Raw genomic sequence first — 27,907 nt, forward strand, 5'->3', positions numbered from 1 at the left:
ATAGCACCAGAGACCCAGGTTCGATCCTTACCTCGGGCGCTATGTGTGTGGAGTCTGCACGTTCTCCCTGTGACCACGTTGGTATCCATCAGGTGCTCCGTTTTCCTCCCATATCCCAGTGATGTGCGGGTTGGTAGGTTAATTGGCTGCTGTAAATTGCCTCTAGAGTGTTGTTGAATGGTAGAGTCTAGGGGGAGTTGATGGGAGTGTGGGGAGAATAAAATAGGATTGGTGGATAATGGTGGATGTGGACTTGGTGGGCTGAAGGGCCTGTTTCATTGGTGTATAACTCTATGACTCGAAATCAGGGAACTCTGCATGAGAAATAAACATGACACTTGGTCATAGTTGTTCAGTACTAAATCTAATGTTCTAAGTAAAAGGGGTCTTCTGATCACTACAGGTTTACCCTGGGATGTCCCAATGTGTCCGGGGTGAGATTGAGTCTGTTTTGTGGGAGTGACCCTGAGGTTGAGTCTGTGCTCAGGAATGAGATGACTACCATATATATCATGAATTATGGAAATAAATGGAGATTTCTACACCTGCAGAGTGACCCTCCCTACTGATCTTTCACCTTCCTGTTCTCCCTCCGATGCAGCTAAAAGCGATGATGAAGATTGCACCGACAAACTGGGGCAGCTACAGTGCAAAGGAGGCGAAGACTTCAAAGACCCAAAGAGACCCAAGAGGCCCCGGACTATTCTCACCACACAGCAGAGGCGTGCCTTCAAGGCATCATTTGAAGTGTCTTCCAAGCCCTGCAGGAAGGTAGGAGAAGCATGCGAAAGGTTGGAAGCCCCTGTCCCTCCAGGTACACCCCTCCGAAATCTGCTGACGGGTTGCTGCAGGAAGCATTCGATGCTCCAGGGATAGCTTGCCTAGTCACAGGCAGAGGGAGAGGGCAGAGTATTGAGGGTAGGAGTGGAAGGAAGTATCCCATTGATGGGGCTGACCAATTAGACACTTGTCTCCATGCTGGAAGCACTCATTGAACCACATTGCTCCTTCAGCATCAATGGTTCCTCATGTAGCCCAAGGACCCAGCTCAGCCTGCCCAGCTCTGGGTCCCGAGAGGACGTGTTATGATGGAGGGGGAGGTTGGGGCTGGCATCACTTTGTCTCCTAGCCACCTTGTGCAGAAGGTATCGCCAAAGGCTTCCCCGGAACAATTTTCATTGCACATCCAAAGCTTGGTTCTGCAGGGCATGCCAGACCTGTTCGGAGCTAGTCTCTCAGGTATGTTAGTTAACCACATATTGACCAGGGACCTCCCGCAGCACTGCCCCCATATTGATCAGGGTGCTCCCTCAGCGCTGTCCCCATCTTGACCAGAGTTCTCCCGCAGCACTGCCCCCATATTGACTAGGGTGCTCCCTCAGCACTGTCCCGATGTCGACCAGAGTGCTCCTTCAGCACTGCCCTGATGTTGACCTGGGTGCTTCCTCAGCACTGTCCCCATATTGACCTGGGAGCTCCCTCAGCACTGCCCCAATACTGACCCAGAAGCTCCCTCAGCACTGTCCTAATAACAGCCAGGGGTTTCCTCACTGTTGCCCAGATATCACCCTCTGGGGTCCTTTCTCCACTGGAAGATGCCAGTTAACAATGTGCCAGCATGTGCCAGAATCTTCCAGCATAGAAAGGAAGACCTTATCCTACTCACAAGACAGCCTCTCCTCTTGGCTGAGGCTTTGGTTGACCTCTGGCGATCAAAGTGAGTTTGGCCGGCTCAACTTACAAAGGAGCAGCCTGAGCTGGCAATCAGAGCAGTAAGAATGAAACCATGTCCACCAGTTTGGGTCTGGGCTAGCTGTGGGTTTGCAGTAGGGTAGTGGGGGGGGGGGGGGGGCGGTGTGGGGGAAGTGGAAGTGTGGAGGGTGGGGACAGTTGAGGCTGGGGAGTGCAAAAATACTGAAAACATGGAGTAGTGCAGGATGTAAGAATGAAATTAGAAAGGAAATGAAAAATGCAAAGGGAGTGCAAGAAAAGACACTGACAGGTAAGATGAAGGAAAACATTAGGTACATGAACGAGGTAATAAAGCAAAGTGTAGGATCTCTTAGAGATTATGAAGATAACCTGGGTGTGGAGGCGGGTTGTGGTTGTAACTGAATACTCTACAGAAAGGGGAGAACACTGATGCCAATGTTAAAGAGAAAATGTGTCAAATATTGGAATTGATGAGTGTGGAAAGGAAATATTTTGAGGTCTGGCATCTTTAATAATGGATAAGTCACTCGAACGTATATGTGGGTTCTAATTCTACTGGTGCCCAGTGCCAGGAATATAACAGATCACCAAGAGATCCAGAGACACAACTTGTCTACTTCACTCTCTCCAACCACTCTGCACACGCGAGCACTTACTGTATGTACATGACGCTCATGAATACACGCTACACTGCTTTCCCAGTTTTAAAAGAAAAAGTGATTCACATTATTTGTAAGTTTCATCTATGGGCAGGCTTTCCAAATCTTTGATCTTCTCAGAGGAACTTGCATTGTTGGTGTCGTATCCACTTCTTATCCTAAGGAGGGTGTCACCTTGACTCAATTCAGTAGAATCATGTGCTGATTCTTCCTGTTCCTGCTGGATCAACACTTGGAATGCACTCATAATCACAGAACATTTTGTTAATCTCTAGTACATCTTTTGTTGGAATTATGCGATTTATGTGTCACTTCTAATCCTATCTCCTGTCTTCTCAAGACATCTCTTCAATTATCGCTTCAATATCCCACTCCCAAAAATCAAGTTGTTTGAGTGGCGTTAATGCACAAACCCTATCATACAGGTTTAAACCTTTCTCTTCCTGCTTTGAGTCATAATTTCCCTTCTGTCTCATGTGTGTCTCTTCTACTTTCTTCTGAAGGTTTGGCCAAACAGAGCTCAGTTCCGTTCTGGGTCTTGTACAGATTAGTAAGTCAGCAAGAGTATAACTGGTTGTGGAAAGTTATATCACTCCTTGTTCAGTAACAGAGAAAAGTTTGCTGATTAATGCGTCATTGTTAAAGTTAAGCACTCTCGTAATGCCATCACAAGTATTTAAAGTGGAAGTAGATACATTTTTGAAACATTGTGGGATTGGGGGGATTGCGGGTGTTGTGGATCTGGCACAGAGAAGGAATTGAGATCTGGGGTAGATCAGCCACGATCATATTGAATGGTGGGGCAGGCTTGAGGAGCCGAGTGGCCTACTCCTGCTCCTATTTGTGTGTGTTTTTGTGTGTGTGTGTGTGTGTGTGTGTGTGTGTGTGTGTGTGTGTGTGTGTGTGTGTGTGTGTGTGTGTGTATGGTTGTGAGTAGGAGTGTGTGTGGTGTGTGTGTGCATGAATGTATGTGTGTTTATGTATGTGTATGCATGTGTATGTGTGTGGTGTCTGAGTGTGGGTGTATGTGTGTATGAGTGGGAATGTGTGTGGTGTTTTTCTCTGTGTGTGAATGTATGGGTGTGTGTGTAGTATGCATGTGTATGTGTGTGTATTTGTGTGTGCGTATCTTTACATATGTGTGTGTGTGTGTGTGTGTGTGTGTGTTTGTGGTATGTGTGATGTGTGAATGTCATAGAGCCATAGAGTAATACAGCACGAAAACAGGCCCTTTGGCCCAACTGGCCCATGCCAACCACAGTATCCTCCCTGCTAGTCCCAGTTGCCTGCATTTGGCCCATAACCCTCCAAGCCCCTCTCCTCCATGCATTCCACAGCCCATCTCCCTAAATGATCAAGATCTCTTTGCAATTCATTGTAACCTTTGCAATTCACTGTAACCTGCTTCACTATCAATAAGACCCCCTAATTTAGCATCATCAGCAAACTTGCTAATTGTGCCATGGACATTCATATCCAAATCATTTATATAAATAATGAATAATAGAGCTCCCAACACTGACCCCTGGAGCACCCCACTTGTCACAGGCCTCCATTCAGAGAATCGACCTTCAACCATCACCCTCTGCTTCCTGTCATCAAGCCAATTCTGAATTCACCTCGCGAGCTCCTTCTGAATCCCATGTGACCTAACCTTCCAGATCAGCCTGCCATGTGGGACCGTGTCAAAGGCCTTACTAAAGTCGATGTAGACAACATCCACAGCACTACTTTCATTGTTACCTCTTCAAAAAACTCCAAAAGATTTGTCAGACATGCACACGCACAAAACCTTGCTGACTATTGCTGATCAGGCCTTGACTATCTAAGTGATGGTAGATCTTGTCCCTCAGAATCCCCTCCAGTAACTTCCCTACAACTGATGTCAGGCTCACCAGCCTGTAGTTCTCTGGCCTGTTCTTGCTACCCTTCTTGAACAATGGAACAACATTAGCCACCTTCCAGTCCTCTGGAACTTCACCAATGGCTAATGACGAAGCAAATATCTCTACAAGGGCCTCCGCGATTTCTTCCCTGGCGTCCCATAAGGTCCGGGGATGCACTTGGTCAGGCCCTGGGGATTTGCCCGCCTTAATGCGCTTCAAGGCTGCAAATACCTCCTTCCTTGTAATAAGCATAAGATCCAAGACCTCAATACTTATTACCCTCATTTCTCTGGCATCCATGATATTCTCCTTAGTAAACACAGAAGAGAAATAGACATTAAAAATCTTGGCCATCTGCTGGGGCTCCACACATACACAGCCCTGATGGTCTTTAAGAGGACCTGGTCTCTCCCTAGTCACCCTTTTACTGTTAATATAACAGGAGAACTACTTGGGGTTATCTTTAACCCTGCCTGCCAAATCCATCTCATACCCTCTTTTTACCCTCCTGATTTCCCTCTTAAGGCTGGTCTTAAACTTTTTATGTTCGTCGAGGGATTCATTTGTACCCAGTTGTCTAAACATGATGTACTGTACGCTTCCTTTTTCCTGACCAGAGCCTCGATATCTCACGTCAGCCAGAGTTCCCTGAACTTGCTATGTTGACCCTTCGCCCTATCAGGAATGTGCTGCCCCTGGACTTTTGATATGACCCTTTCAAAAGCCTCCCACTTGCCAACTGTTCCTTTGTCTTTAAATAGAGTCACCCCGTTGACCCCAGCTAGATCCTGCCTAATGCCCTCAAAGTTGGCCCTGCTCCTGTTCAGGACTTCAACCTGTGGACCTGTTCTATCTTTTTCCATAACCATTTAAAAACTAATAGAATTGTGGTCACTGGACTCAAAGTACTCCCCAACTGCTACTTCAGTTACTTGTCCCACCTCGTTCCCTAAGAGGAGGTCCAGTATTGCTCCTCCTTAAGTAGGTTCCTCTATATATTGCATGAGGAAATCATCTTGGATGCATAGCACAAATTCTGCCCCATTCAGGCCCTTTGCACTCTGGGTGGCCCAGTCGATACCGGGAAAATTGAAATCTTCCACTCGCACTACCCCACTATTCTCACACCTATGTGCAATTTCTCGACACATCTGCTCCTCATGTTCCCGCTGACTATTGGGGGGGATGTCTATAATAGAGCCCTACCAAGGTGACCATCCTTTCTTATTTCTAAGTTCTAACCAAATGGCTTCATTAGATGATCCCTCAAGAATATCCTCTCTAAGCACTGCTGTTATGTCCTCCCATATCACAAAGACAACATTGCCTCCACTCTTACCTGTTCCTCTGTCACGCCTAAAGCATTGGTATCCTGGAATATTGAGCTGCTAGTCCTGCCCTTCTCTCAGCCATGTGTTTGTTATGGCCACAATATCCCAGTCCCAAGAGGCAATCCACGCCCTCAGTTTGTCAGCCTTACCTGTTAAGCTACATGCATTGAAATAGATGCAATTTAAAGCAATGGTCCTATCTGCCCTTTTACTGTAAACATGACTATCCTGATTGGTAGGCTTACACCCTTTGGTTGCTGCACCTGTCTTCTCACTGACTTTGCTCTCTCAAGTTCCACCCCTCTGCCAATCTAGTTTAAACCCTCTTTGGTGGCAAAGACAAATTCCCCTGCAAAGATACTTGCCCCTCTTTGGTTTAAGTGCATCCCCTCCCTCTTGTACAGGTCGCCTCTACCCCAGAAGAGATCCCACTGGTCCAAGAACCTGAATCCCTGCCCTGTGCACCAGCTCTTCAGCCACGCATTCATCTGGCCTACCTTACTATCCCTGAACTCACTAGCACGTGGCACTGGGAGTAATCCGGAGATTCCTACTCTCAAGGTCCTGCATTTTAACTTCTTATCTAACTCCCTACTCATTCTGCAGAACATTAGCCCTTGTTCTACCTATGTCCTTTGTACCAGCATGTACAACGACCTCTGGCTGTTCACCCTACCGCTTGAGAATTTTCTGCAGCTACTCAGAGACATTCTTGACCCTGGCACCCAGGACGCAATACACCATCCTGGTGTCTCTTCTGCAGTCATAGAATCTCCTGTCTGCCCCTCTCACTATCGAGTCTCATATCATTATTGCCCTGTCTGACTGCACCCTTTCCCTCTGAACCTCAGAGTCAGTCACAGTGCCACAAAATGTGTGTATGTATGTGTGTATATGTGTCTGTGTGTATGTATCTGTGTGTGTGCATGTGTGTGTGTCTGTGTGTCTGTGGTATGTGTCTGTATGTATGTGTGTGTGTGTGTGTGTGTGTGTGTGTATACATCTGTGTCTGTGTGTATGCATCTGTGTGTGTATGTGTCTGTGTGCGTGGGTACGTGTCTGTGTGTATATGTGCGTGTGTCTGTGTGTGTGGGTATGTGTCTGTGTGTATGTGTATGTGTGTCTGTGTCTGTGTATGTGTGTGTATCTGTGTGTCTGTGGTATGTGTCTGTATGTATGTGTGTGTGTGTGTGTATACATCTGTGTCTGTGTGTATGCATCTGTGTATGTGTCTGTGTGTGTATGTGTCTGTGTCTGTGTGCGTGGGTATGTGTCTGTGTGTATATGTGTGTGCGTCTGTGTGTGTGGGTATGTGTCTGTGTGTATGTGTATGTGTGTCTGTGTGTGTGTATGTGTGTGTGTCTGTGTGTCTGTGTGTGTGGGTATGTGTCTGTGTGTGTATGCGTCTGTGTGTGTATGTGTGTGTGTCTGTGTGTGTGGGTATGTGTCTGTGTGTATGTGTGTGTGTGTCTGTGTGTGTCTGTGTGTGTGGGTATGTGTGTGTGTGTATGTGTGTGTGTGTATGTGTGTATGTATGTGTGTGTGTGTGTGTGTGTGTGTGTGTGTGTGTGTGTGTGTGTGTGTCTGTGTGTGTGTGTTCTGTTTCTTAAGTGCTTCATTAGTAACTCTCATTGATATCTCCACTCCATCATTTGACACTGGATGACGCGGTGATGTTAGCAAGTATTTAATATCATTTTCTTTCATAAAGTTCTCAAAAGAAAATGAACCCAACTGAGCACCTTTTTCTGAGACTACTTCTTTTTGCAACCCCTGGATCCATGGATCTCAGTTCTCCAATAGAAAACTCAGTTAAAATACAGGAGCTAATATGTTTCATCTCTGCTGCGTATTTCCCACATTTTCTTTTATTTCAGATTTCCAGTAGCTGCTACTTTCTGTGTCTCACTGGACCAGGATTTCCCTCTCTCCCTTGTCCTCTTTCACCTCCCTCTACTTACACCTCCTTCAGAAGGTCAGGTGTGATCAACAAACCTTCACCACCCTGTCTCAGCCGACACCACCAGTCTCTCTTGGTCTCCATCCTATCACGGACATTCCTTTTGTTCTCTGCACCCTCTCTCTTCTTTGCAACTTAAAATGTGCTTCTTTTCTAATTTCCTGGTTCTGATCATCAGGCCAAAGTGTTTCTCTCTTCACAGATGCTGGCTGACTGCTGAGTATTTCCAGTATTGTCTGATATTATGGAGCAACCAACAACCTCCTGGTTGTTGGGGCAGCATCTGTGGGAAGGAAAGATGTGTCGACATTTCGGTCCTGATGCAGGGTTTCAACCTGAAACATTGACAATTCCTTTGCTCCCACAGATGCTGCTTGACCCACTGGGTTCCTCTGGTGGACTGTTTGTTGCTCCAGGCTCCAGCATCTGCAGTCTCCTGCGTCTCCATTGTCTGATATTACGTTTAATCTCACTATCTTTTGGATCTGAAATCTGCAATGTTGTTAGGTTTCGCTGCCTTCAGGACTACTTCCCTCTTTGGGTTGTTTGTAATCAATTTGCATCTAATGTTAGCCCAGGAGAAATAGCCTCTCCCTGTTTGAATGCATATATACTTCCTTTGAGTTTTGCATTATGTTTGTGTGTCTGAATACTTACAATATTCAAAGATTTTCTTTTCTACTTGTAGCAATTAGCACATCATCTTGAGTAAATGGTGATCTGTACCTTATAGTTCCTTGCCTATTGTAGCTTGAAAAACTTTCAGTAATGACTTCATAACATGAGGTAATTTTAAGTAGAAGACTCTTTTGGATAAAACTAATCAAATATTTCTGACTTATCCACTGTCAATTGGGCACATACCTGTAAAAGATCCGGTCTGGTGAAAACTTTGGTTCCTCCCAGATCCTGCAAAGTAAGCAGTTGCTATTACTCATCATCAGCTGCCTGGTTTAATGTTGCCATGTAGGCACCACATAATCAAAGAGTCCGATTCACATTAGATACGACTGCAGTTGGTGTTGCCCAGTCATCCCGGTTTGCCTTCACTTTAGCTCCACTTTATTCTAATTAATCTAACTCTTTCCCCACCTGGTCAGCAAGACCAAGGAACTGATTATAGAATTCAGGAAGGGAAGGTCAGGAGAACACACACCAGTCCTCATTGAGGGGTCAGTGCTGGAAAGGGTGAGCAGCTTCGAGTTCCTGGTTGTCAACATCTCAGAGAATCTATCCCGGGCCCAACACATTGATGCAATCATGCCAGCGGCTCTATTTCATTAGGAGAGTTTGAGGGGATTCGGTATGTCACCAAAGACTCTTGCAAATTTCTATAGATGTACGGTAGAGAGCATTCTGATTGGTTGCATCACCACCTGGTACGGAGGCTCCAATGCACAAGATCGAAAGAGGCTGCAGAGTGTTGTAGACTCAGCCAGCTCCATCACGGGCACAACGCTCCCCATCATCGAGGACATCATCAACAGGCGGTGCTTCAAAAGGATGGCATCCATCACTAAGGACCCTCACCATCCAGGGCATACCCTCTGCTCGTTACTACCACCGGGGAGGAGGTACAGCAGCCTTAAGACCCACAATCAATGATTTAGGAACAGCTTCTTCCCCTCCGCCATCAGATTTCTGAACAGTCCATGAACCCATGAACATTACATTGTTATTCCCTTTTCTACACTATCTATCTATCTATCTATCTATCTATCTATCTATCTATCTATCTATCTATCTATCTATCTATCTATCTATCTATCTATCTATCTATCTATCTATCTATCTAATCTATCTATCTATCTATCTATCTATCTATCTATCTATCTATCTATCTATCTATCTATCTATCTATCTATCTATCTATCTATCTATCCATTTAATAATTTGCAGTAATTTCATGCCTTTGCGTTGTACTGCTGCCGCAAAACAGCAAAGTTCACGACATATAAGTCAGTGATGATAAACCTGATTCTGATTCTGACCTGGTTCTTCAACACATGTGGCTTACAGTCAACCTGTTTGTACCTGGCTTAGTAGGAGTATGGAGAATTGTGACTTATAATATGCATGCAAAATCTTTAAAAAGATTTTGGAATATTTTCCCAATAGGTTTGACTTATAAACATCCATGTTGAACATCTTTTTCCACTCTGCTTTCAGTTCTCTGAGGCAATCTTTGTCCATCATTGATCAACTACAATCATTGATATTTCTACCTGTGACCTTCTATACACTTCATCTGCCCCAAAGTCATCAGTACTTTGCCTATGTTTTCAAGTTCACTGTATTCTTTATTGGTGGTACTTGGCTAAACTGATTTAGATCCATATTCTGGCCCTAACTGAATGATCTGCTGCTGTGTCAAAAGTTGAAAGTGGAATTTATTGTCATCTACATAAGTCCATGTATGCACAGGTGCAATGAAAAACTTACTTGCGGCAGCATCACAGACACATAGCATTAGAGACACAACATTCACAAGAAAAACATAAAATTTACAAAATTATACAAGAAAGAACGCAATTAGAACAATAAAAACACATTGTAGTGTAAAGTAGTTAAAGTTGTCATGGTGTTGCTATGCTGAAGTAGTGATTAGGGTTGCGCAGGTTGGTTCAAGAACCGAATGGTTGAGGGGAAGCAGCTGTTCTTGAACCCGGTGGTGTGGGACTTCAGGCTTCTGTACCTCCTGCCCAATGGTAGCTGTGAGAAGCTGGAATGGCCCGGAAGATGGGGATCTTTGATGATAGGTGTTACCTTCTTGAGGCAGTGCCTCCTGTAGATATTTCCGATGATTGGAAGGGATGTGCCTATGATGTATTGTGCTGATCAACGTTCATGTTGGTCAATGTTTATGTTGATGTACTGACCTTGTAAACACACATTTATCTTGAGTACATCACTTCCTTCTGCACAAAGCACATTGGCTCTACTTGAACTTCACGTTGTGTTGAGGTCATTGTCCCAACACTTCCTCAGGTATCTGGACATTTTCAATTTCTGTGGATGTTCCAATTGGAATGGTTCCCTGACTTATGGCTGTGCCGGATCTCTCACTGCATCTCATCTTTTGCTGCTCGGAATACATTAGGTGGTGATTTTACCCCAGACAGCAACTTGGTGCACAAGTTCAACCCCATGTGGGGTGTTAACAATCACGTGGTGTTGATTCTCTTCAGCAATGTTGAGCGGGGACAGATCCAGTTCAGGGAGAGTCTTCACTACTGCCAGCTCAGTGCATAGACCTGGTGATGTAGGTAGGGGATGTTGCTCCTCATCCCCCTCCCCTTTAGAGGTCACTCTGTATTACCATGGAGTTGGATGGTCTTGGTCTTGCACAGCCTCAGGTACCGTCACAAGTCACCCACTCACTCTGAGCCAGTTTCACCAATACCTCATGTCTGTTTCACTCTTTTTCTACCTGAGTTCTCAGCGCTGAGAGCACTGGCCTGGGTTTACTGGAGATCGGCTTGGAAGTTGATTTATACCACTAACAGTTTTGTGCCCCTTGATGCCTGCGTATGAATCCTTAAACATCCCTTCATTTTAATCCAGTAGCTTGCTCAAACATCGTGGTGCTCTATCCACACCGAATACAGCTTTCCACTCCAACATCACCCCACCAAACTTCTGGTTACACGTCTCCCCTCTCATGATGGAATGTTATGTGGCTGGGTCAGTACTTAGGTGTTCTTGTATATCTGTCACTGAAAGCAAACATACAGGTGTAGCAAGCAGTTAAAGCAGTTGATCTTCAATTCAGGCAGATCTATGTACAAGAACAAGGACGTCTTATTACAATTAGACAGTGGCTTGGTGAAATCTACCGTTTTATTCTCCTTAGCTAAGAAAGGCTATACTTGCTGTGGGCTCCATACCGTCTACATAAAGATATACCCTATGGCAAGACTATGCTGTGAAAGAGATTAAGTGTGTTCACTAGAGTTCAGAAGAATGACAGAGATCTCACTGAAATGCACAAAATTTGATTAGATTAGATGTTTATTGTCATATACACCAGGGTGCAATGAAATTCCTTGTTTGCATGAAGCTCATGGAGTAAGATAAATAGTAACAATAAATACAACAATGAGTGCAAAACAGCAGAATGGTGCAAACATCGTTGTTCTGACAGGGCTTGACAGATTGGATGTGGGGAGAATTTTTCCCTGGCTGGCGGTATCTAGACCAGGGGTCACAGTCACAGGATGCAGGGTATGACACTTAGGACTGAGATTAGGAGAAATTTCACCAAGTGAGCCTGTGGAGCTCTCTGCCAAACAAGTCTGTGGATTGCAAATCACTGAATCTAATTAAGAAGGAGACGGATAGATTTCTAAGCACAGAAGGCATCAACGTGTATGGGGGGAGAGTGGGAATGAGTGATAGGCATTATTGAGATACAGCCATTGAATGAAAGAACAGGCTGAAAGGGCTGAATGGCTTACTCCTCTGATTTTCTTTGTGTCTACAAAAAAAACTTGCTGAAACCCAAAAGATAGTCAGTCCCATGATAAATCCTTAAAGGATTCAGGTCCTAAAGTAACAATCATTGTTCACAGCCAATGTTACAAACATTACAGCTCATACTTCCATGACCGTAGTTGATACGAGGGTTAGCCGCTCCCGCTGCTCTTCTTAGCAATGCTGCAGGAGTGTTACTGTGGTCCCCAACACTGCTAGCTGGCAAGGAAACCCTCCGCTTGACAGAGTCTGCTTCTCCTTTCTGCATGTGAGGTCCTGTGTTTACAACCTTGTTGCCAATTTGTAATATATTGTTTAGTTCATGTTGTGCCAGGGATCTCATAAATCACCCAGAGACATGGAGAACTGCTAAATCACATGCGTATTGCTCATTCAAGTCTCTCCATCTACTCCATGCATGTATGCATCTGTTGTACATGCATGTGAAAATCAAAATAAAAGTAGCAGGTGCAGGAAATCTAAAATAAGAACAAAAAAATGCTGGAAATACTCAGCAGGTCTGGCCACAACTTTTTATTTCTCTTCCTACTTTTTTCCCTCTCTGCGAGTGGAGGACATGCCCAGCCTGACCTGTCAGTTAAGTCCTCCTGCTCTGTATTTCACAACTCCCACATTCTTTTGTCCATGTTCTCACTGTAATGGCTCCCATTCCCTCATGGACTGGTTAACCTCGTTTACCCCATGGTCACCTTGGTTTTACCTTATTAGAGACATTACACCTCCCCCACTCTCCCTGCAGCTTAATGAACTTCTTTCGTCTCCTTTCCAGTTCTGATGAAGGGTCTTCGGTCTGAAATGTTAATTCTGTTTCTCTTCCTGCAGATTCAGCATTTTCTGTGTTTATTGTTGTGCATGTGTTGTTGTATCAGTTATATACACTACAATGGTCAGACCTGGAGAATATACCCCAGACTCTTTAAAGAAGCAAACAAGGAAATAATGACATTCTGACTATCATTTTCCAATTCTATCTGGTGAAAGGCATAGTGCCAGAAGACAAGATGATGGTTAATGTTGTTCTGTTATTTTAAAAGGCATAGAAAGGGTACTAGAGGTCAGAAAGGCTAGTATTAGTGGTGAGCAAATTATTGGAGGATGGTACGGAATGTAAGCGGTACAGCACAGGAACAGGGCCTTCGGTCCACAATGTCTGTGCCGACCATGGTGCCAATTTGAACTGCACATCTGCCTACATGTGATCTGTATCCCTCAATTCCCTGCCTGTTCATGTGTCTGTCTAAATGTGTCTTAAATGTTGCTTTTGTAGCTGCTTCCACCACCTCCCCTGGCAGTGCGTTCCAGATACCTACCACTCTCTGTGTACAAAATAACTTGCCTCACACATGTCTTTTAAACTTTCCCCCTCTCACCTTAAACATGCCCTGTAGTATTTGACATTTCCTCCCTGGCAAAAAGGTTCAATCATCTCTATCTATGCCTCTCATAATGCTATAAACCTCTATCAGGTCTCCCCTTAGCTTCTGCCGCTGCAGAAAAAACAACTCAAGTTTGTCCAACCTCTCCTTATAGCTCATACCCTCTAATCCAGGCAGCATCCTGGTGAACCTCTTCTGCACCCTCTCCAAAGCCTTCACATCTTTCCTGTAATGAGGTCACCAGAACTGCATGCAGTACTCCAAATATGGCTTAACCAAAGTTTTGTACAGCTAACTAAAGGTAAATAGAGGTTTATAAAATTATGCAGGGCATAGGTAAAGTAGAGAATCACAGTTGTAGAGGATCACAGTTGTTTTTCCAGGGTAGAGGAATCTCAGACTAGAGGGCATAGGTTTAAGGTGAGAGGGGAATGATTTAAAGGGAACCTAAGGGGTAAGTTTTTCACACAGAGGGTGGTCCGTATATGGAATGAGCTGCCAGAGGAAGTGGTTGAGGCAGGTAAATTAACAACATTTAAAAGACACTTGGACAGGTACATGGATAGGAAGGGTTTAGAGGGATGTGGGCCAAACACAGACTATATGGACTATCTTAGGTAGGCATCTTGGTTGGCATGGATGAGTTGGGCCGAAGGTCCTGTTTCCGTGCTGTGTGAGTCTATGACTCTATGGATCTATAAATCAAAAGCAAACCACGCTTGTTTTTGACAAGCTGAAACATACAATCATTCATCCAAAGGCTATTGATGCCATATGCAAGAGTGAAGGTGCTCAAGAGGGTTTTTTTATCCCCATTTTATTTCACAGACTCCTTCCCATTAACAGATCAGAAAGACTGTCAAATGTTAATTTGAGTTTGAAAGACAGTTACCAAATGCATTCCCCAACCTTTGTTAAGTGATAAATTACATTAAATAAAAGCTGTTGCTTGTCAGGAAGTTTTGTTAAATGAATCTTTCTTAGCCAAGGGAGAGCTGTAGCAACAAGAGTTTGAGCTGTGGTTAAGAAAACTCGCAAACTGGCAGTGTGGTTGGAATGAGGAGGACTGATGGAGGTCTCAATGGACAATCAGGTGGGCAGGGAGTTGACAAATGGAATTCAGGCTGAAGAAGTGTGAGGTGATGCATGTGGGAAGGGCGAGAAATCCAGGGATAATGGCAGGATACTGAGGAGTGTAGAGGAACAGGGGGATCCAGGAGTGGACTTCCATTGATCGCTGAAGGCAGGGGTAAACAAGGCAGAGTGGACACTGTGGACAGAGTGGACACAGAGGCATGGAGCACAATAGCGAGGAGGTTGTGGAGAACCATATAAAACACCAGAGATACAAGGGACTGCAGATGCTGGAATCTGGAGCAAAAAAAACAAATCGCTGGAGGAACTCAGCGGGTCAGGCAGCATCTGTGGAGGGAAATGGACAGTTGATGTTTCAGGTCGAGACCCTTCATCTGGACATAATGAAGGGTGTCAACACGAAACATCGACTGCCCATTTCCCTCCATAGATGCTGCCTGACTGGCTGAGTTCATCCAGCATCTTGTGCGTTGCTTGCATGTACCACACCAGTTTGGTTGTAGCCGGGGCACTGCACACAGTTACACAGTCACAGAGTCATGCAAGAAGGAAAGAGGCCCTTTGGCCCATCGAGTCCAGGCCGACCATTAATGACTCATCTACACCAATCCTACACCAATCCCATTTTTATTCTCCCCACATTTCCATCAACTCCGCCCAGATTCTATCACTCACCAAAACACTAGGGGCAATTAACAGCAGCCAATTAACCTAAAGTGACAGATGGAGTTCAACCCGGATAAGTGTGAAATGATACACTTTGGGAGATCGAATTTGAAGGCAGAATACAAGGTTAATGACAGGACTCTTAGCAGTGTGGAGGAACAGAGGGACCTTGGGGTCCACGTCCATAGATCCCTCAAGGTTGCTATGCAGGTCGATAGGGTTGTTAAGAACGCATATGGAGTGTTGGCCTTCATTAGGCGGTGTATTGAGTTCAAGGGCCGCGAAGTGATGTTGCAGCTCTATAGAACTCTGGTTAGACCGCACTTGGCCTATTGTGTCCAGTTCTGGTTGCCTCATTATAGGAAGGATGTGGAAGCTTTAAAGAGGGTGCAGAGGAGATTTACCAGGATGTTGCCTGGATTGGAGAGCATGTCTTATGAGGATAGGTTGAGCGAGCTAGGGCTTTTCTCTTTGGACAGAAGGAGGATGAGAGGTGACTTGATAGAGGTGTACAAGATAATAAGAGGCATAGATCGAGTGGACCGTCAGAGACTTTTTCCCAGGGCGACAATGGCTAACACGAGGGGACATAATTTTAAGGTGATTGGAGGAAGGCATAAGGGGATGTGAGGGGGTAAGCTTTTAACACAGAGAGCGGTGGGTGCATGGAACGCACTGCCTGAAGAGGTTGTGGGGGCAGATACATTAGGGACATTTAAGAGACTCTTAGATAGCTACATGAATGATAGAAAAATAGGGGGCTATGTGGGAGGGAAGGGTTAGATAGACCTTAGAGCAGGATAAAATGTTGGCACAACATTGTGGGCCGAAGGGCCTGTACTGTGCTGTAGTGTTCTATGTTCCACCAACCTGCACGTCATTGGGATGTGGGAGGAAACCGGAGCACCTGGGGTAAACCCATGTGGTCACAGGGAGACTGCACACAGACAGTATGGGAGATCAGGATTGAACCTGGGTCTCTGGCACTGTGAAGCAGGCCTCCAGCCACGGTAGGAGGTCTGTGACAGCACTAGGGAGGATACAGAGGGTGTTACCAGAGCTGAAGATTTACGGACATGAGAGGAAATTGGCCAGGATGAGGTTGCTTTCTTCGGAGCGAAGAAGACTGAGGAGAAATTGAATGTGGTTGACAAAGCTACGAGAAGCCTGGAAAAAGGAGAAACCAATTTATTTGGCAGGGATGGCAGTAACTCAGGACAAAGGTTTCATTAGTACAGGCCATCCACGGATAATGAACAGCTTCTGTTTTAACATCAGTCAAATATTGTCCATAAGTCAGAAAATACACAAAGATCACTCGATATGGTAACCCTACCTCCACAGTACTGTAATGAAAGGCATCAAAAGCACGTCAGACTGATAAGAAAGAACATATACTGAAAATGGAGAGGGAGAGAGAGGAAACTAGTTCTGCCATTTGTATGTATACATGTCAAACTTTTGAATTTAATAAATATGTCAGGTGATCATAATCTGGAGATGGCCAATAAAAGGATTAGCAGGGAAAATAAGAAATATGTTTTCATACAAATTGCAAAAATTGGAAGCACTCAACATGATTAAAAGGTTCTGGATGACAATTTGAAGTGCTGCAATATACAAGGGTTTTGACCCAGGGATCAGTCAAAATAGATCTATTTTTGATGAGCATGGACACAAGGGCTGAGTGGCCCTTGACTGAACTGCGAAATGTTTGGTGGCATTGTGGATAGTATAGAAGTTTGCCAAAAGATACAGCAGGGTATACATCAGCTGCAGATATGGGCAGAGAAATGCCAGATGGAGTTTAATTCAGGCAAGTGTGAGGTGTTGCACTTTGATGGCAGGACCTGTAACAACAATGATATACAGAGGGATCTTGGGGTTCAAGTCCATAGCTCCCTGAAAGTGGCCGCACAAGTTGATAGTGTGATAAAGAAGGCATATGGCATGCTTGCCTTTATTAGTTGAGGCACTGAGTTCAAGAGTCAGGAAGTTGTGTTGCAGCTTTATAAGACCCTGCTTAGGTCACATCTGGAGTATTGAATTCATTTCTGGTCACCCCATTATAGGAAGGATATGGAGACTTTGAAGAGGGTGCAGGAGAGGTTTACCAGGATGCTGCCTGGATTAGAGGGCATGTAACAACATAGAGGAGATGTTGGACAAACTTGGGTTGTTTTCTCTGGAGCATCGGTGAGGGGAGACCTGATAAAGGTTTATAAAGTTATAAGAGGCATAGGTAGGCAGATGGTATCTTTATCCCAAGGTTGAAATGTCTAATACTGGAGGGCATGAACTTAAGATGAGAGGGAGAAGGTTCAAAGGAGATGTGTGGGGCAGGTTTCTTTACACAGAGAGCTGTGGGTCCCTGGAATGTGCTGCCAGGGGTGGAGGCAGATACGATAGAGGTGTTAAGCACGTGAATATGTGGAATATGGAGGGATGTGGACCATGTGCAGGCAGAAACGATTAGTTTAATTAGGTGTCATTAGCTTAATTAGTTCAGCACAACATTGTGGGGCAAAGGGCCTGCTCTTGTGCTGTACTGTTCCACGTTTTATGAATTGCTATGATTCCCATCCCGTGGTTCTGTAATTGTCTCCTGCTTTTCTTCCAAGGTCAGGGAGACGCTGGCAGCAGAGACAGGCCTGAGTGTCCGAGTCGTACAGGTGTGGTTCCAAAATCAGCGAGCGAAGGTAAGACATTGCTCGTGGGGTCATCAAGCCCGTGTCCAGACTCTCTGGGAGTTCGAGGTTAATTTCCCCAGGGCACTCTCGAAATGGAGTATTCATTTTCCTTAGACACTTTATTTAGTGGTTCTAAGAATGTTGGAGCTGGGGTGCAAGGTGATGAGAGGATAGGTTGACCGGCTGGGGATGTGCCCAGCCAGAGCTGGCACCCCTGGTAGAGAGGGTGTGTGGTGGTGGAGGAGGAGGAGGAGGAGATTATGGTGCCTGGCTCACTGCCCTACGCAGTTGGCACTGGCTGGGTTGAAACTGGTCAGCACTGAACTGATCCAGGTGCCCAGCAAACACTTCTACAGTCCAACTGTTCAGTCATACCAGAAAGGTCTCAACTCCAGAAAACACACCATAAGGGCACAGAGAGAGGCCTGAGATTGTGCTGGTGATACAAGGACCCCTGTCCCCGGGCATGGAGTGACTTTATTCTGTCGCGACACGAGAGACTGCAGGTGATGGAGTCTGAAGCAAGAAAATAAACCGCTAGAGGGATTCAGCAGGTCAGGCAGCATCTGTGGTCGACATTTCGGGTCGACACCCTTCATCAGGACTGACAGTGTAAAGGGAAGAGAGCCAGTATATAGAAATGAGAGGGAGGGGTGAGACAGGGGCTGGTAGGTGACAGGTGGAAGCAGAAGAGGAGGGGAGGGGGAGCAAAGGATTAGGCAGATGAAACTGTGTGAGGGAAGGGAGGGTAGAGACGGAGGTTGGTAGATGAGAGGTGGAGCCAGATAAGGGAGGGATGATGGGCAGAAGAAACCAGGTGGGGGAGGGGACTGTCCATGTAATGAGAGAGGGAGGAATGGAAAAGGGAGAGAGAGCCTAGGTGGACTGGTGGGGGTGGGGAAGGAATGCTGGGGGAGTGGGTTACCTGAAATTGGAAAATTCAGTGCTCATACCATTAGGCTGTAGGCTATCCAGGCGGTATATTTTCCTCTAGTTTGTGATTGACCTCACTGAGCCGAGACTGTGGGGAGGGAGTGAGCCCACACTGTGTGGGGACGGGAGTGAGCCAGTCTGTGGGGAGGGGACTGAGTCCACACTGTGGGGAGGGGAGTGAGCCCAGTCTGTGGGGAGGGGAGTGAGCCCACACTGTGTGGGGAGGGGAGTGAGTGCTGTCTGTGGGGAGGGGAGTGAGCGCTGTCTGTGGGGAGAGGAGTAAGCTCAGGTTTCACTGTGAGAGTAACTGTCCCTCTTGCTCCTTGTGCCCCTGCAGATGAAGAAGTTGGCCCGCCGACAGCAGCAACAGCAGCAGGACCAGCAGAACACACAGCGACTGAACACAGGTTAGAACAGGACAGGACTGACTGTCCCATCACCTCGGGGTCACCGCCTCAGGCCTGGGCACCAGCAGCCGGTCTCAGAGCCTGTCCGACCCGGAAGCTTCCTGCTGAGGGTGTGCCTTTTCCAGAGGTGGCAGAGGGATATCGCAGGCATCATCTACAGCAATGGTCAGAGAGCAGGGGTGGGGTGGGGAGATGTGAGCTGGGATGGATAGGGATGGGGTGGGGCAGGAGATTGCTGACGGCAGGTGTGAGGGAGGCCACTGGTGGTGTTGAGTTGTGGTCACCAAAGTCCGCTCCGTTACTGATCAGATGATCTCCCCACTCCACCTCATTCAGTACCCACATCCCTCTTGACCCCCTTTAGTTAGAACCCTCCGCACATTGCTCAAGACCACAGGTTGGTTTACAGATCACTCCCCTCCAGCACTGGCTGTCCCTCCCAATTCTCCAGTCATCAGCGCTGCTCTGAGCAACAAGCCTCTCATCTCCACCACTGTAACCCACCACTGATCCCCCACCACTGTAACCCACCACTGACCCCCACCACTGACCCCCCACCACTGTAACCCACCACTGACCCCCACCACTGACCCCCCACCACTGTAACCCACCACTGACACCCCCACCACTGACCCCCACTACTGACCCCACCACTGACCCCCACCACTGATCCCCCATCACTGTAACCCACCACTGACCCCCACCACTGACCCCCACTACTGTAACCCACCACTGACCCCCACCACTGACCCCCCACCACTGTAACCCACCACTGACCCCCCCACCACTGACCCCCACCACTGTAACCCACCACTGACCCCTCTACCATTGTAACCCACCACTGACCCCCCCACCACTGACCCCCACCACTGTAACCCACCACTGTAACCCACCACTGACCCCCACCACTGTAACCCACCACTGACCCCCACCACTGACCTCCAACACTGTCACCCACCACTCTATCTCTAGAGTGCCTTCTTCTGCCATCTCTCCTGCAATCCCAGTAAATCCCTGCCTGTGCATTCACCCGATCAGGTTTCAGTGTCGGCCACTCTGCTGAATTCTCTTCCTCCTGCATGCTCTGCACGGTCCACTCTGACCCATTGCACCAGCCTTCCCCCGGCCTCTGCCCTGTCATCTGCCTGTACATCCCTGTTGCATTACCACGCCAGGCTCTGTGGAGAGTGGGGTGGATCCGAGGACTGTGGTGTCTGGGATTGAGATGTGCTGGGGAGGAGAACTGAGGGACTAAGGTCAGGGGAGTGGGGTCTGGAGACGGGGTGTCTGGGGAAAGGAATTGACAGTGTGGTGTCAGAGGCGAGGAGACTGGGGGTCGTTGTAGGGTGGCAACGGGGTGTCAGATTGTCTGAGTTTTGTTGTCTGAGGGTGGGGAGTTCTAGGCAGGGAGCTTGGGGTGGTGAGTCTGAGGTTGGGATTCAGGGCTGAGGGTCTCTGGGTGCCTGTTAGGGTGGGGCACAGGAAGTTTGTGTTTGGGCTGTCTTGGTGCCACCATTCCCAGGGATGGGTATGGGGGTCACTCCTCTCTCCAGTGACATTGACATGGGCAGGCAAGTCACAATTGCAAACACTCAGTGAGCAGGTCAGAACCACACAAAGTGACAAGGACAGAATGGCAAATGGATGGGCGCTTGGGAAGTGGAATTAAACCCACAGAAGTGCAAAATGATAAATCTTGGTGGGAAGGATAAGTAGTGGTGATATAACTTACACAGCAGGCTGAACTGAGTGACTGTTATAAAAGTGATTCTCATGCCATCCTTGGCTTTATAAATATATACATCAGCTCTTATTTTTCTTGCATTTTCTCCAAGTTTTTATTAGTTCACTTTTTGATAGAAATATAAAAAGATACTGGGCAACTTGTTTTGGTCTGGGAAGCACTGTCTGCAGTGGTGGTGGAAGCAGACTTGATGTTGTAACAGGGAATAAATCCTTGGAGGAAACTGGTTCTTGGGGGAAGCTTCAGGGACTTGAATTGGATGGCTCTTTCGGAGATATGATGGTTGGCATTCCTTGCTTCAGTGCTGTACTGTTCTACGATTCTTTGAAAAACAGTGAATGCATGCCCCTTGCTTTGTCCCTCACCCTGTGAGCAGGAAGAATTTATCCCGGTTTGCTCGATTGAATATTTTGAATACTTGTTTTAAGCTTTCCAGAAACCACTTCCATTCTAAAGAGAGAAAGCTCCACTCTAACTGAAGGCCCTCATCCCTGGTGGCATTGCAATCAAACTTCTCTGCACCCTCTCTAAAGCCCATAAATGCAGCACCTCCAGCTCCAACCTAACCAGAGAATCAGCAGCGTTTAGCATAACCTCCATCATGCAAGTGCGGAGTTGGGTGGGATTTGCTCCTCTGTGGCATTCACTTTCTTTTATTTCTTCTTTCTCGTACAGTCCCAGCGAACACCTCCTCTAACCCTGGGATGGAGACGATGATGAACCCCTACACAACCCTGCCTCCACAGCAGCTCCTGGCTATTGAACAGAATGGATATAACACTGATCCTTTTCGACAAGGCCTCACTCCTCCTCAGATGCCAGGAGACCACATGCACCCTTATGGTGACTGCTTTTTTCTCCGTGTTACCCATCGCAAAAAAAGTCCCAGGAAAGTGACTATAAAGCAGGAGCGGGGAAGGGGCAGCTGATCTTATTTCTTGCACCTTGTGACCTCATTGACAATTGGGCCCTAAGCTCCCAGACCTGTGACCTCTACACCAAGGAGAACAAGGGCAGCAGGTACAGGGGAGCAGCACCACCTGCAAGTTCCCCTCCAAGTCACACACCATCTTGTATCGGAAATATATTGCTGGCCCTTCATCATCACTGGGTCTAAGTACTGAAAGTCTCTCCCCATCAGCACTGCGGGAGTACCTTCACCAGAAGGACTGTGGCTGTTCAAGAAGGCGGCTCACCCCCACCTTCTGAAGGGCCAATTAGGGATGGGCAATAAATGCTGGTCTTGCCAGCAATGTTGAGATCCCAATGAAACAATGCACAGGAAAGTTCAGTCTATTCCTCCAGAGAATACAGTTGGCCATAGAATTGGGTCCCACAGGAGAAGGCCTATCAGCTCATTATGTCCCACAGAAGGATGCCATTTGGCCCATCTTGCCTGTGTTGGCTGTTAGAAAGAGCAGTCCAATTGTACCTATCCTTCTGAGGCCTGGTCAGTGATCCACTAACCTCTCAGAGCAGCTGGCTGGGAGTAACTGCAGGGAAAGTGTAGCCTGACATCGTCATATACGATAGCCATGATACTGAATGCTGTAGCACTGTTTGTTTCAGCGCTCTGCCATCCCAAGTTGATTTGACCTGGAGTGAATTGCATGGGCGATCATTTCTGGGTGAAATTATACCAGGCGTGAAATTCATCAGGGTATCTTAAGGGCACGCCTGGCAACACCAGTTCGTGGTTCAATGCAAGTTTCAGCCCACATCAACCCTGATTGGAGTTCATAACGCCAATCAAAATCCACCGTGGAGAGTGTTCTGGAGAATTGGGAGGTCTTTGCTGAGCTGGCACCTTGCCAGTGATTTAAAGGGACACTGACACTGGGAGACCTCTTGGTGGGCTGCTGAAACACCTGCCTAGGTATGCAGTCCCTGCTCGAGCTGACAGCAAGCCATTTATGGGAGGATGTAACCAATGAGAAGGTATGGTTCAGTGATCATGCAACCGGTAGCTCAAGGGTGGGGCTGGGTGTGGGCAGACAACCCTGGGAGGAAAGCCCTACCCTGGGGGAGGAGACACAGGAAGGGACCACTGTGAAGTCCCATCCCTCTCCCCCATAGCAGCCAGTCGCCAGGGGGACTGTGTCTTTAAAAGGCAGATGCTCTTGCCAGCAATGCAGCAGAGGCTGCATTTCAACGGCGCTGCTTTTGTTGGCACCTGCACTGCTCCCCATTCATGGACTCATGGTGCTGTAAATGCACCAAAACATTGTGCCATCCAATGCCCAGGTAAATGAAACATGAACAGAGAACAGCAGAAACACTCAGCAGGTCAGGCAGCATCTGTGGAGAGCGAAACAGACCTTTCAGCTCAGCATCTGGGGGAAGATTATCAGCGTGAAATATTCCCTCTCCACAGATGCTGCCTAACCTGCCGAGTGTTTCCAGCATTTTCAGTTTTTATTTCCGATTTCCAGCATCTGCATTTCGTTGTGGTTCTCGGCAATTCCTGGAGAGCAGGGCCGGCTGGGGGGTGGGGATTGATGTCTGAACCTAAAAGTTGGAGTGCCGTTGTGAATGTGAACCCTGGGGCAACAAACACCCTGCTGGGGTCATCAGGCCGAGCCGGCATCTGTGGAGGGGAAAGGAAGTGTCGACGTTTTAGGTGGAAACCCTGTATCAGGACTGAGAGGGGAGACAGTATGGGGGGGCAGGGGGTGGTGAGACAGGAGCCCAAGGAGGGTTGAAGGATGACGAGCAGGTCGAGCCGAGTAGGGGAGGGGGAAGGGTGGAGATGGGAGACAGAGGCAAGTGGATGATGGATGGAGGCAGATGAGGTGAGGTGGGGGAGGGGTGGGTGAAGGTGGAGGCAGCTGCTGGAGGGTGATGAGCAGGAACACCCTGGTGTTTGAAGATCAAGATAAATCTACAGCAACCTCCCCCTCAGAAGACTCAGAGTACCTGTTGGAGCACACAGGGGTTCTGAACACTTGAAGGGGAGTTGCTTCTTGAGTGAATGGTGTAACCATACTATTTTTGAAGTCACAAGAGCTGCACAAACTTTAAAGGAACAGTCCTGTGCCATCAGGGGACACCTTAAAACAGCGGGTCTCAATCGGCAGAGCCACCTCTGGAACCTGGGCCAATTTGTGTGGAAGGGTGGGTCTGAGATGGGAGTGAGCACCGTGTGTCTTGGGTGGGCAGGTAATGGCCCTGCCAATCTTCCTGCCAACACCGCAAAAGAAAGTAGAAGGCCTTACCTCAAGCGCTGGAGGTATTGGGTCTTTCACCAACTTCATGGTCACTTTCAGTGTTGGGCTCCTCATCTGTGTCCCTATAACAGCTATCAGATCATACTTATTTGTCACAGAGAGTCATAGAGCTGTACAGCAGAGAAATAGGCCCTTCGGCCCACTGCGTCCATGCTGACCTTTTTGCCCATCTGCACTAATCCCATTTGCCCACATTAGGACCATATCCTTCTATGCTTTGCCTATTCAAGTGACTGTCACAATGCCCCTTAAACGTAATGACTCTTTTTCACCATTTAATGCAAGTAATAGTAGTAAGAGGTTGAGGGCATGAAGAGAAGTATAAGATGGCATTCACTCCAGTGTTCCCACAGCATAATGGAGGGAGTTCTCGCCAATGGTTTTGCTCTTTGACTAAGGTTTAGACAGGTGGATTTGAATGATCTCCTGTGTGGTTTGATGCATGACAGAGGACTTCTCCCTGGAACACCAGACTAACCAGCTCGTTACCTCAGTTACTACTCGTGGGATCCTAATGCACATTTGCCTTTGCAAGAGTGACTTCAGACACAGAGTTCATCGATTGCATTGCCCTTTGGGACACCTTGAGAAGGAGACACGCAAGCTCCTTTGGACTAGGTAGCTCGTGACGAGGTAGATGCACCAGCTGTGGCTTAGTAGGATGGTTGCCTTTAGGTCAAGAGGTCTGAGGTTGAAGTCCGAGTCCTGAAACATGGACACAGAGTTCAGACCAGTACTGAGGGAGGTGCCATTTATTGGATGAAGCTTTAAGCTTTCCTTCTCAAGTGGAAAAATCTCACTGCACTCTGTCAGAGAGGAGCAGAGGAGGTCTCCCCAGAACCCTGGCCAATAGTTATCCCTCAACCAACACCACTGAAATGCAAATGATCTGCTCCCTGTCTCAGTAGTGTTGGAGGTCCATTGCTGGGCACATATTGTCTGCTGCCCTTCCTACTTTAGAATTCTAACTGGGCTTCCAAGGGGCTGCAGAGATCTTTGGTTCATGAAGGTTTGGTGCAAGAGTGTAGATTGTCTCTCTCTTGTGGATGGATTGTGGATAGATGCCGGTGATTGGCCAAGTGGCCTTGTCTCATTGCAGGCCGACCAGATCTGCTGACTGGCCCAGAGAGTGATGGAGCTGATGTGTTCTGATTCCTCTTCTTCTCTCTGCAGGCAGCGAAACCCTCTTCCATGACATGGATAGCGACACCTCACTCAACAGTTTAGGAGATTGTCTCCTAGCAACCACTGAGGCAAACTCCATGCAGGCTAGAATAGGAAACCCCATAGACCGCCTGTACTCCATGCAAAACTCCTACTTCACTTCCTGAAGTTGGCCACATTGGAAGCGGGGAGAGCAGCCACAGGTGCACTCATTCAGACTGATGCCATTCACAACTCTCCCGAAGACCACCTAAGACAATGGACAAAGCCAGGAGCTCTACACTGACTGGCTGAGGTACTCACTTAAACACCACCCCTCCCCCCCCCCCATTTCTTGTAGTGCCAGCGAAAGGTGGGTTTGATTTGTTTCAACTCTGCCCATGTGACACCCTGATGTGTTGGATGGTCCAAATACAAGAACTTCAGGGCCCCGACGTCTCGTCAAGACAAGCCTGCATTTCAGCAGTCACATGAACCTTCTTGTTTTCTCCTCGTCCCCCCTGCTAGGAACGTCTTGAAGACCCGACTTGCAGACATCCGGTTATTTATAGAATTAAATACTCAGACTGGGTTGGTGCAGCTACAGAAGCTCCAGCGACTTGCACAGAAGACTTCACTCCTGACCGTGCTTGCCGCACCCCCACCCCCTCGTCACCCCTTCAGCCCCCACACCCTGCCCTCCAAGTGCACCAGAGACCGACATTTCTACGGACTGTGACACTGGATGGAAGGAGGTGCGAGGTGGGTTCAAGGCTCACAACCAGAGGGGAGTGGAGGCAACAGAGAGAAAGAGATTCCATCCAAGAAAAGGCTGCATCAAGCACAAGACAGGACCCAGGCCTGGATAATACAAAATAGAACTTTATTGGCACAAGCTGAAAGTTATGATTTTACAAAGGTGACTTTAATTTTACAGCTTTTACTATTTAATTACGCACTCGGTGCACTTAAGTTATGAAATTGCTATTAATTTTTTTTGTTTGTAAAAATCATTTGAAGAAGGATTCTAATTATGAGGTTTCTTTGGGGCCACTTTTGGTAAGAATTAGCCAAAACTGTCTGAACTGTTGTCAGGTGTAAAGGTCACCCCTCCCTATCCCACTCAAAAAGAATTGCGTTGTAAATAACGGCAGTTTGAGGATGTGTTTTTTTTGGAAGTGCTGGTTATTTTACTGTGAAAAATCTGTGATAATGTACAGACGGAAGATCCCCTCCTTCCACCCCCCGCAGACAACTATCTCTGGTACCAAGCTGGCTTTGGCCGTAATGCACAGAAAGGCCAAAGGTCTCTTCATTGTATGCTGTGTACATGTTCCTAAAGAAGGCCCTGAATGTATATTGAGCACCATTTATGGAGGTGACATTATTGATGCTTGAGCAAGCAAGGCCCAGTAGTGCAACAGGTTAAAAGAACCGCAACCCCTCCCTCACCTGCGGTCGTGGGTTGGAGTCTGAGTGTGATGTTGACTGCTGAATTACATGGCCACACCAGTGGCAGCTTGTAGACTCACCCTGGTGGGGAAGAAAGGTGGTGAAGGATAGACTGCAGGTCCCAACCTCACCTTGAGACCAGTGCAGCTCTGGTCTCCTAAGTGCGCTGGAAGAAGTAGTCCCAAGGGTTTGCTCTAATGAGACACATAGCATGTATTGACCAGGTCTTTGCTGACGCGGACCTTTGCTTTTGGACCGTAGATGCACTACTAGGGTGTCTAAGGCTCGGGGAAGATCTAGATGGCTCTCCCATGAGCGCTGGGAAGACCAGGGTTGGTGCAGAGTGGGAAAATGGCCCCCCCTGTGTGATGGGTGGATGGTAATCTCTGGAACCATCAGCCTGGGCTTGAAGGGGCATGGAGGGTGGGGACAGGGAGGAAGATTACCCCAGGAGATGCTGTGGTCTTGTTCTTGACATCTGAATGCCGGATCCGAAGGGAAAAGGGGACGTCAAGAGTCAAGAGGACTTCAAGACTCCCACCTGCTCAACTCCTCCTCTCAACCCTTCCCTTCAATCACTGACCCATCTCCTCCATTCCCAGCCCTCCCCACCTCTCCAACTCCTTCCCCCACTTCTCACCAACTTCTCCTTCCCATTTCTTCCCCTCCCTTCTTCCTCTCCCACCTCTTCCACTTCCCCAATGCCTTTCCTTCCCAATTACTCCCACCTCACCTCCTGCCATCGAATCCCTCCTCCACAACCAATCCCACCTCTTCCCTACACCCCAACCCCACCCCACTTCTCCTCCAACCTCTCTCCTCCACCTGTCCTCCCACCCTGCCTTTCCCCTCCCTAACCCACTCTCCTCACTCATCTACAAGTACTACCCTCTCACCTCTCCCCTCTGCAACTCCCCCCCGCCCTGAACCCAATCTCCTTCCCCTTCTCCAATACCCCTCCAATCACACACACAGGGCAGGGCATGAGCACAGTGGCCGGCTCCACACAGATTGCCCACCCATTCGCTCTCGATGGTCCATTTGCCTCTGTTGTACTAGCCCAGGAGTGGAGAATGGTTAGACGATTTGGAAGTCCCCCTGGGCAGCACAACCCCTTTAAAGGGCATTTCT

The 27,907-nt window shown here is 47.5% G+C and overlaps 1 protein-coding gene across 3 annotated transcripts in view; it reads left to right on the forward strand.

Annotated features, from left to right (window-relative positions):
• Positions 1 to 27,647, forward strand: part of LOC127568211 (LIM homeobox transcription factor 1-alpha-like) — a 260,903-nt gene extending 233,256 nt beyond the window's left edge. For all 3 annotated transcript variants that reach the window (XM_052011693.1, XM_052011691.1, XM_052011692.1), the window contains 5 exons: positions 602 to 771; positions 17,802 to 17,879; positions 19,141 to 19,210; positions 21,630 to 21,797; positions 25,355 to 27,647. In XM_052011693.1, coding sequence (XP_051867653.1) covers positions 602 to 771; positions 17,802 to 17,879; positions 19,141 to 19,210; positions 21,630 to 21,797; positions 25,355 to 25,512 — 644 coding nt within the window. In that variant the 3' untranslated portion in view covers positions 25,513 to 27,647. The remainder of the gene's footprint in view (positions 1 to 601; positions 772 to 17,801; positions 17,880 to 19,140; positions 19,211 to 21,629; positions 21,798 to 25,354) is intronic.
• Positions 27,648 to 27,907: the final 260 nt, after the last annotated feature.

This window comes from Pristis pectinata, chromosome 3 (assembly GCF_009764475.1).
Source record: "Pristis pectinata isolate sPriPec2 chromosome 3, sPriPec2.1.pri, whole genome shotgun sequence".
Classification (NCBI taxonomy): domain Eukaryota; kingdom Metazoa; phylum Chordata; class Chondrichthyes; order Rhinopristiformes; family Pristidae; genus Pristis; species Pristis pectinata.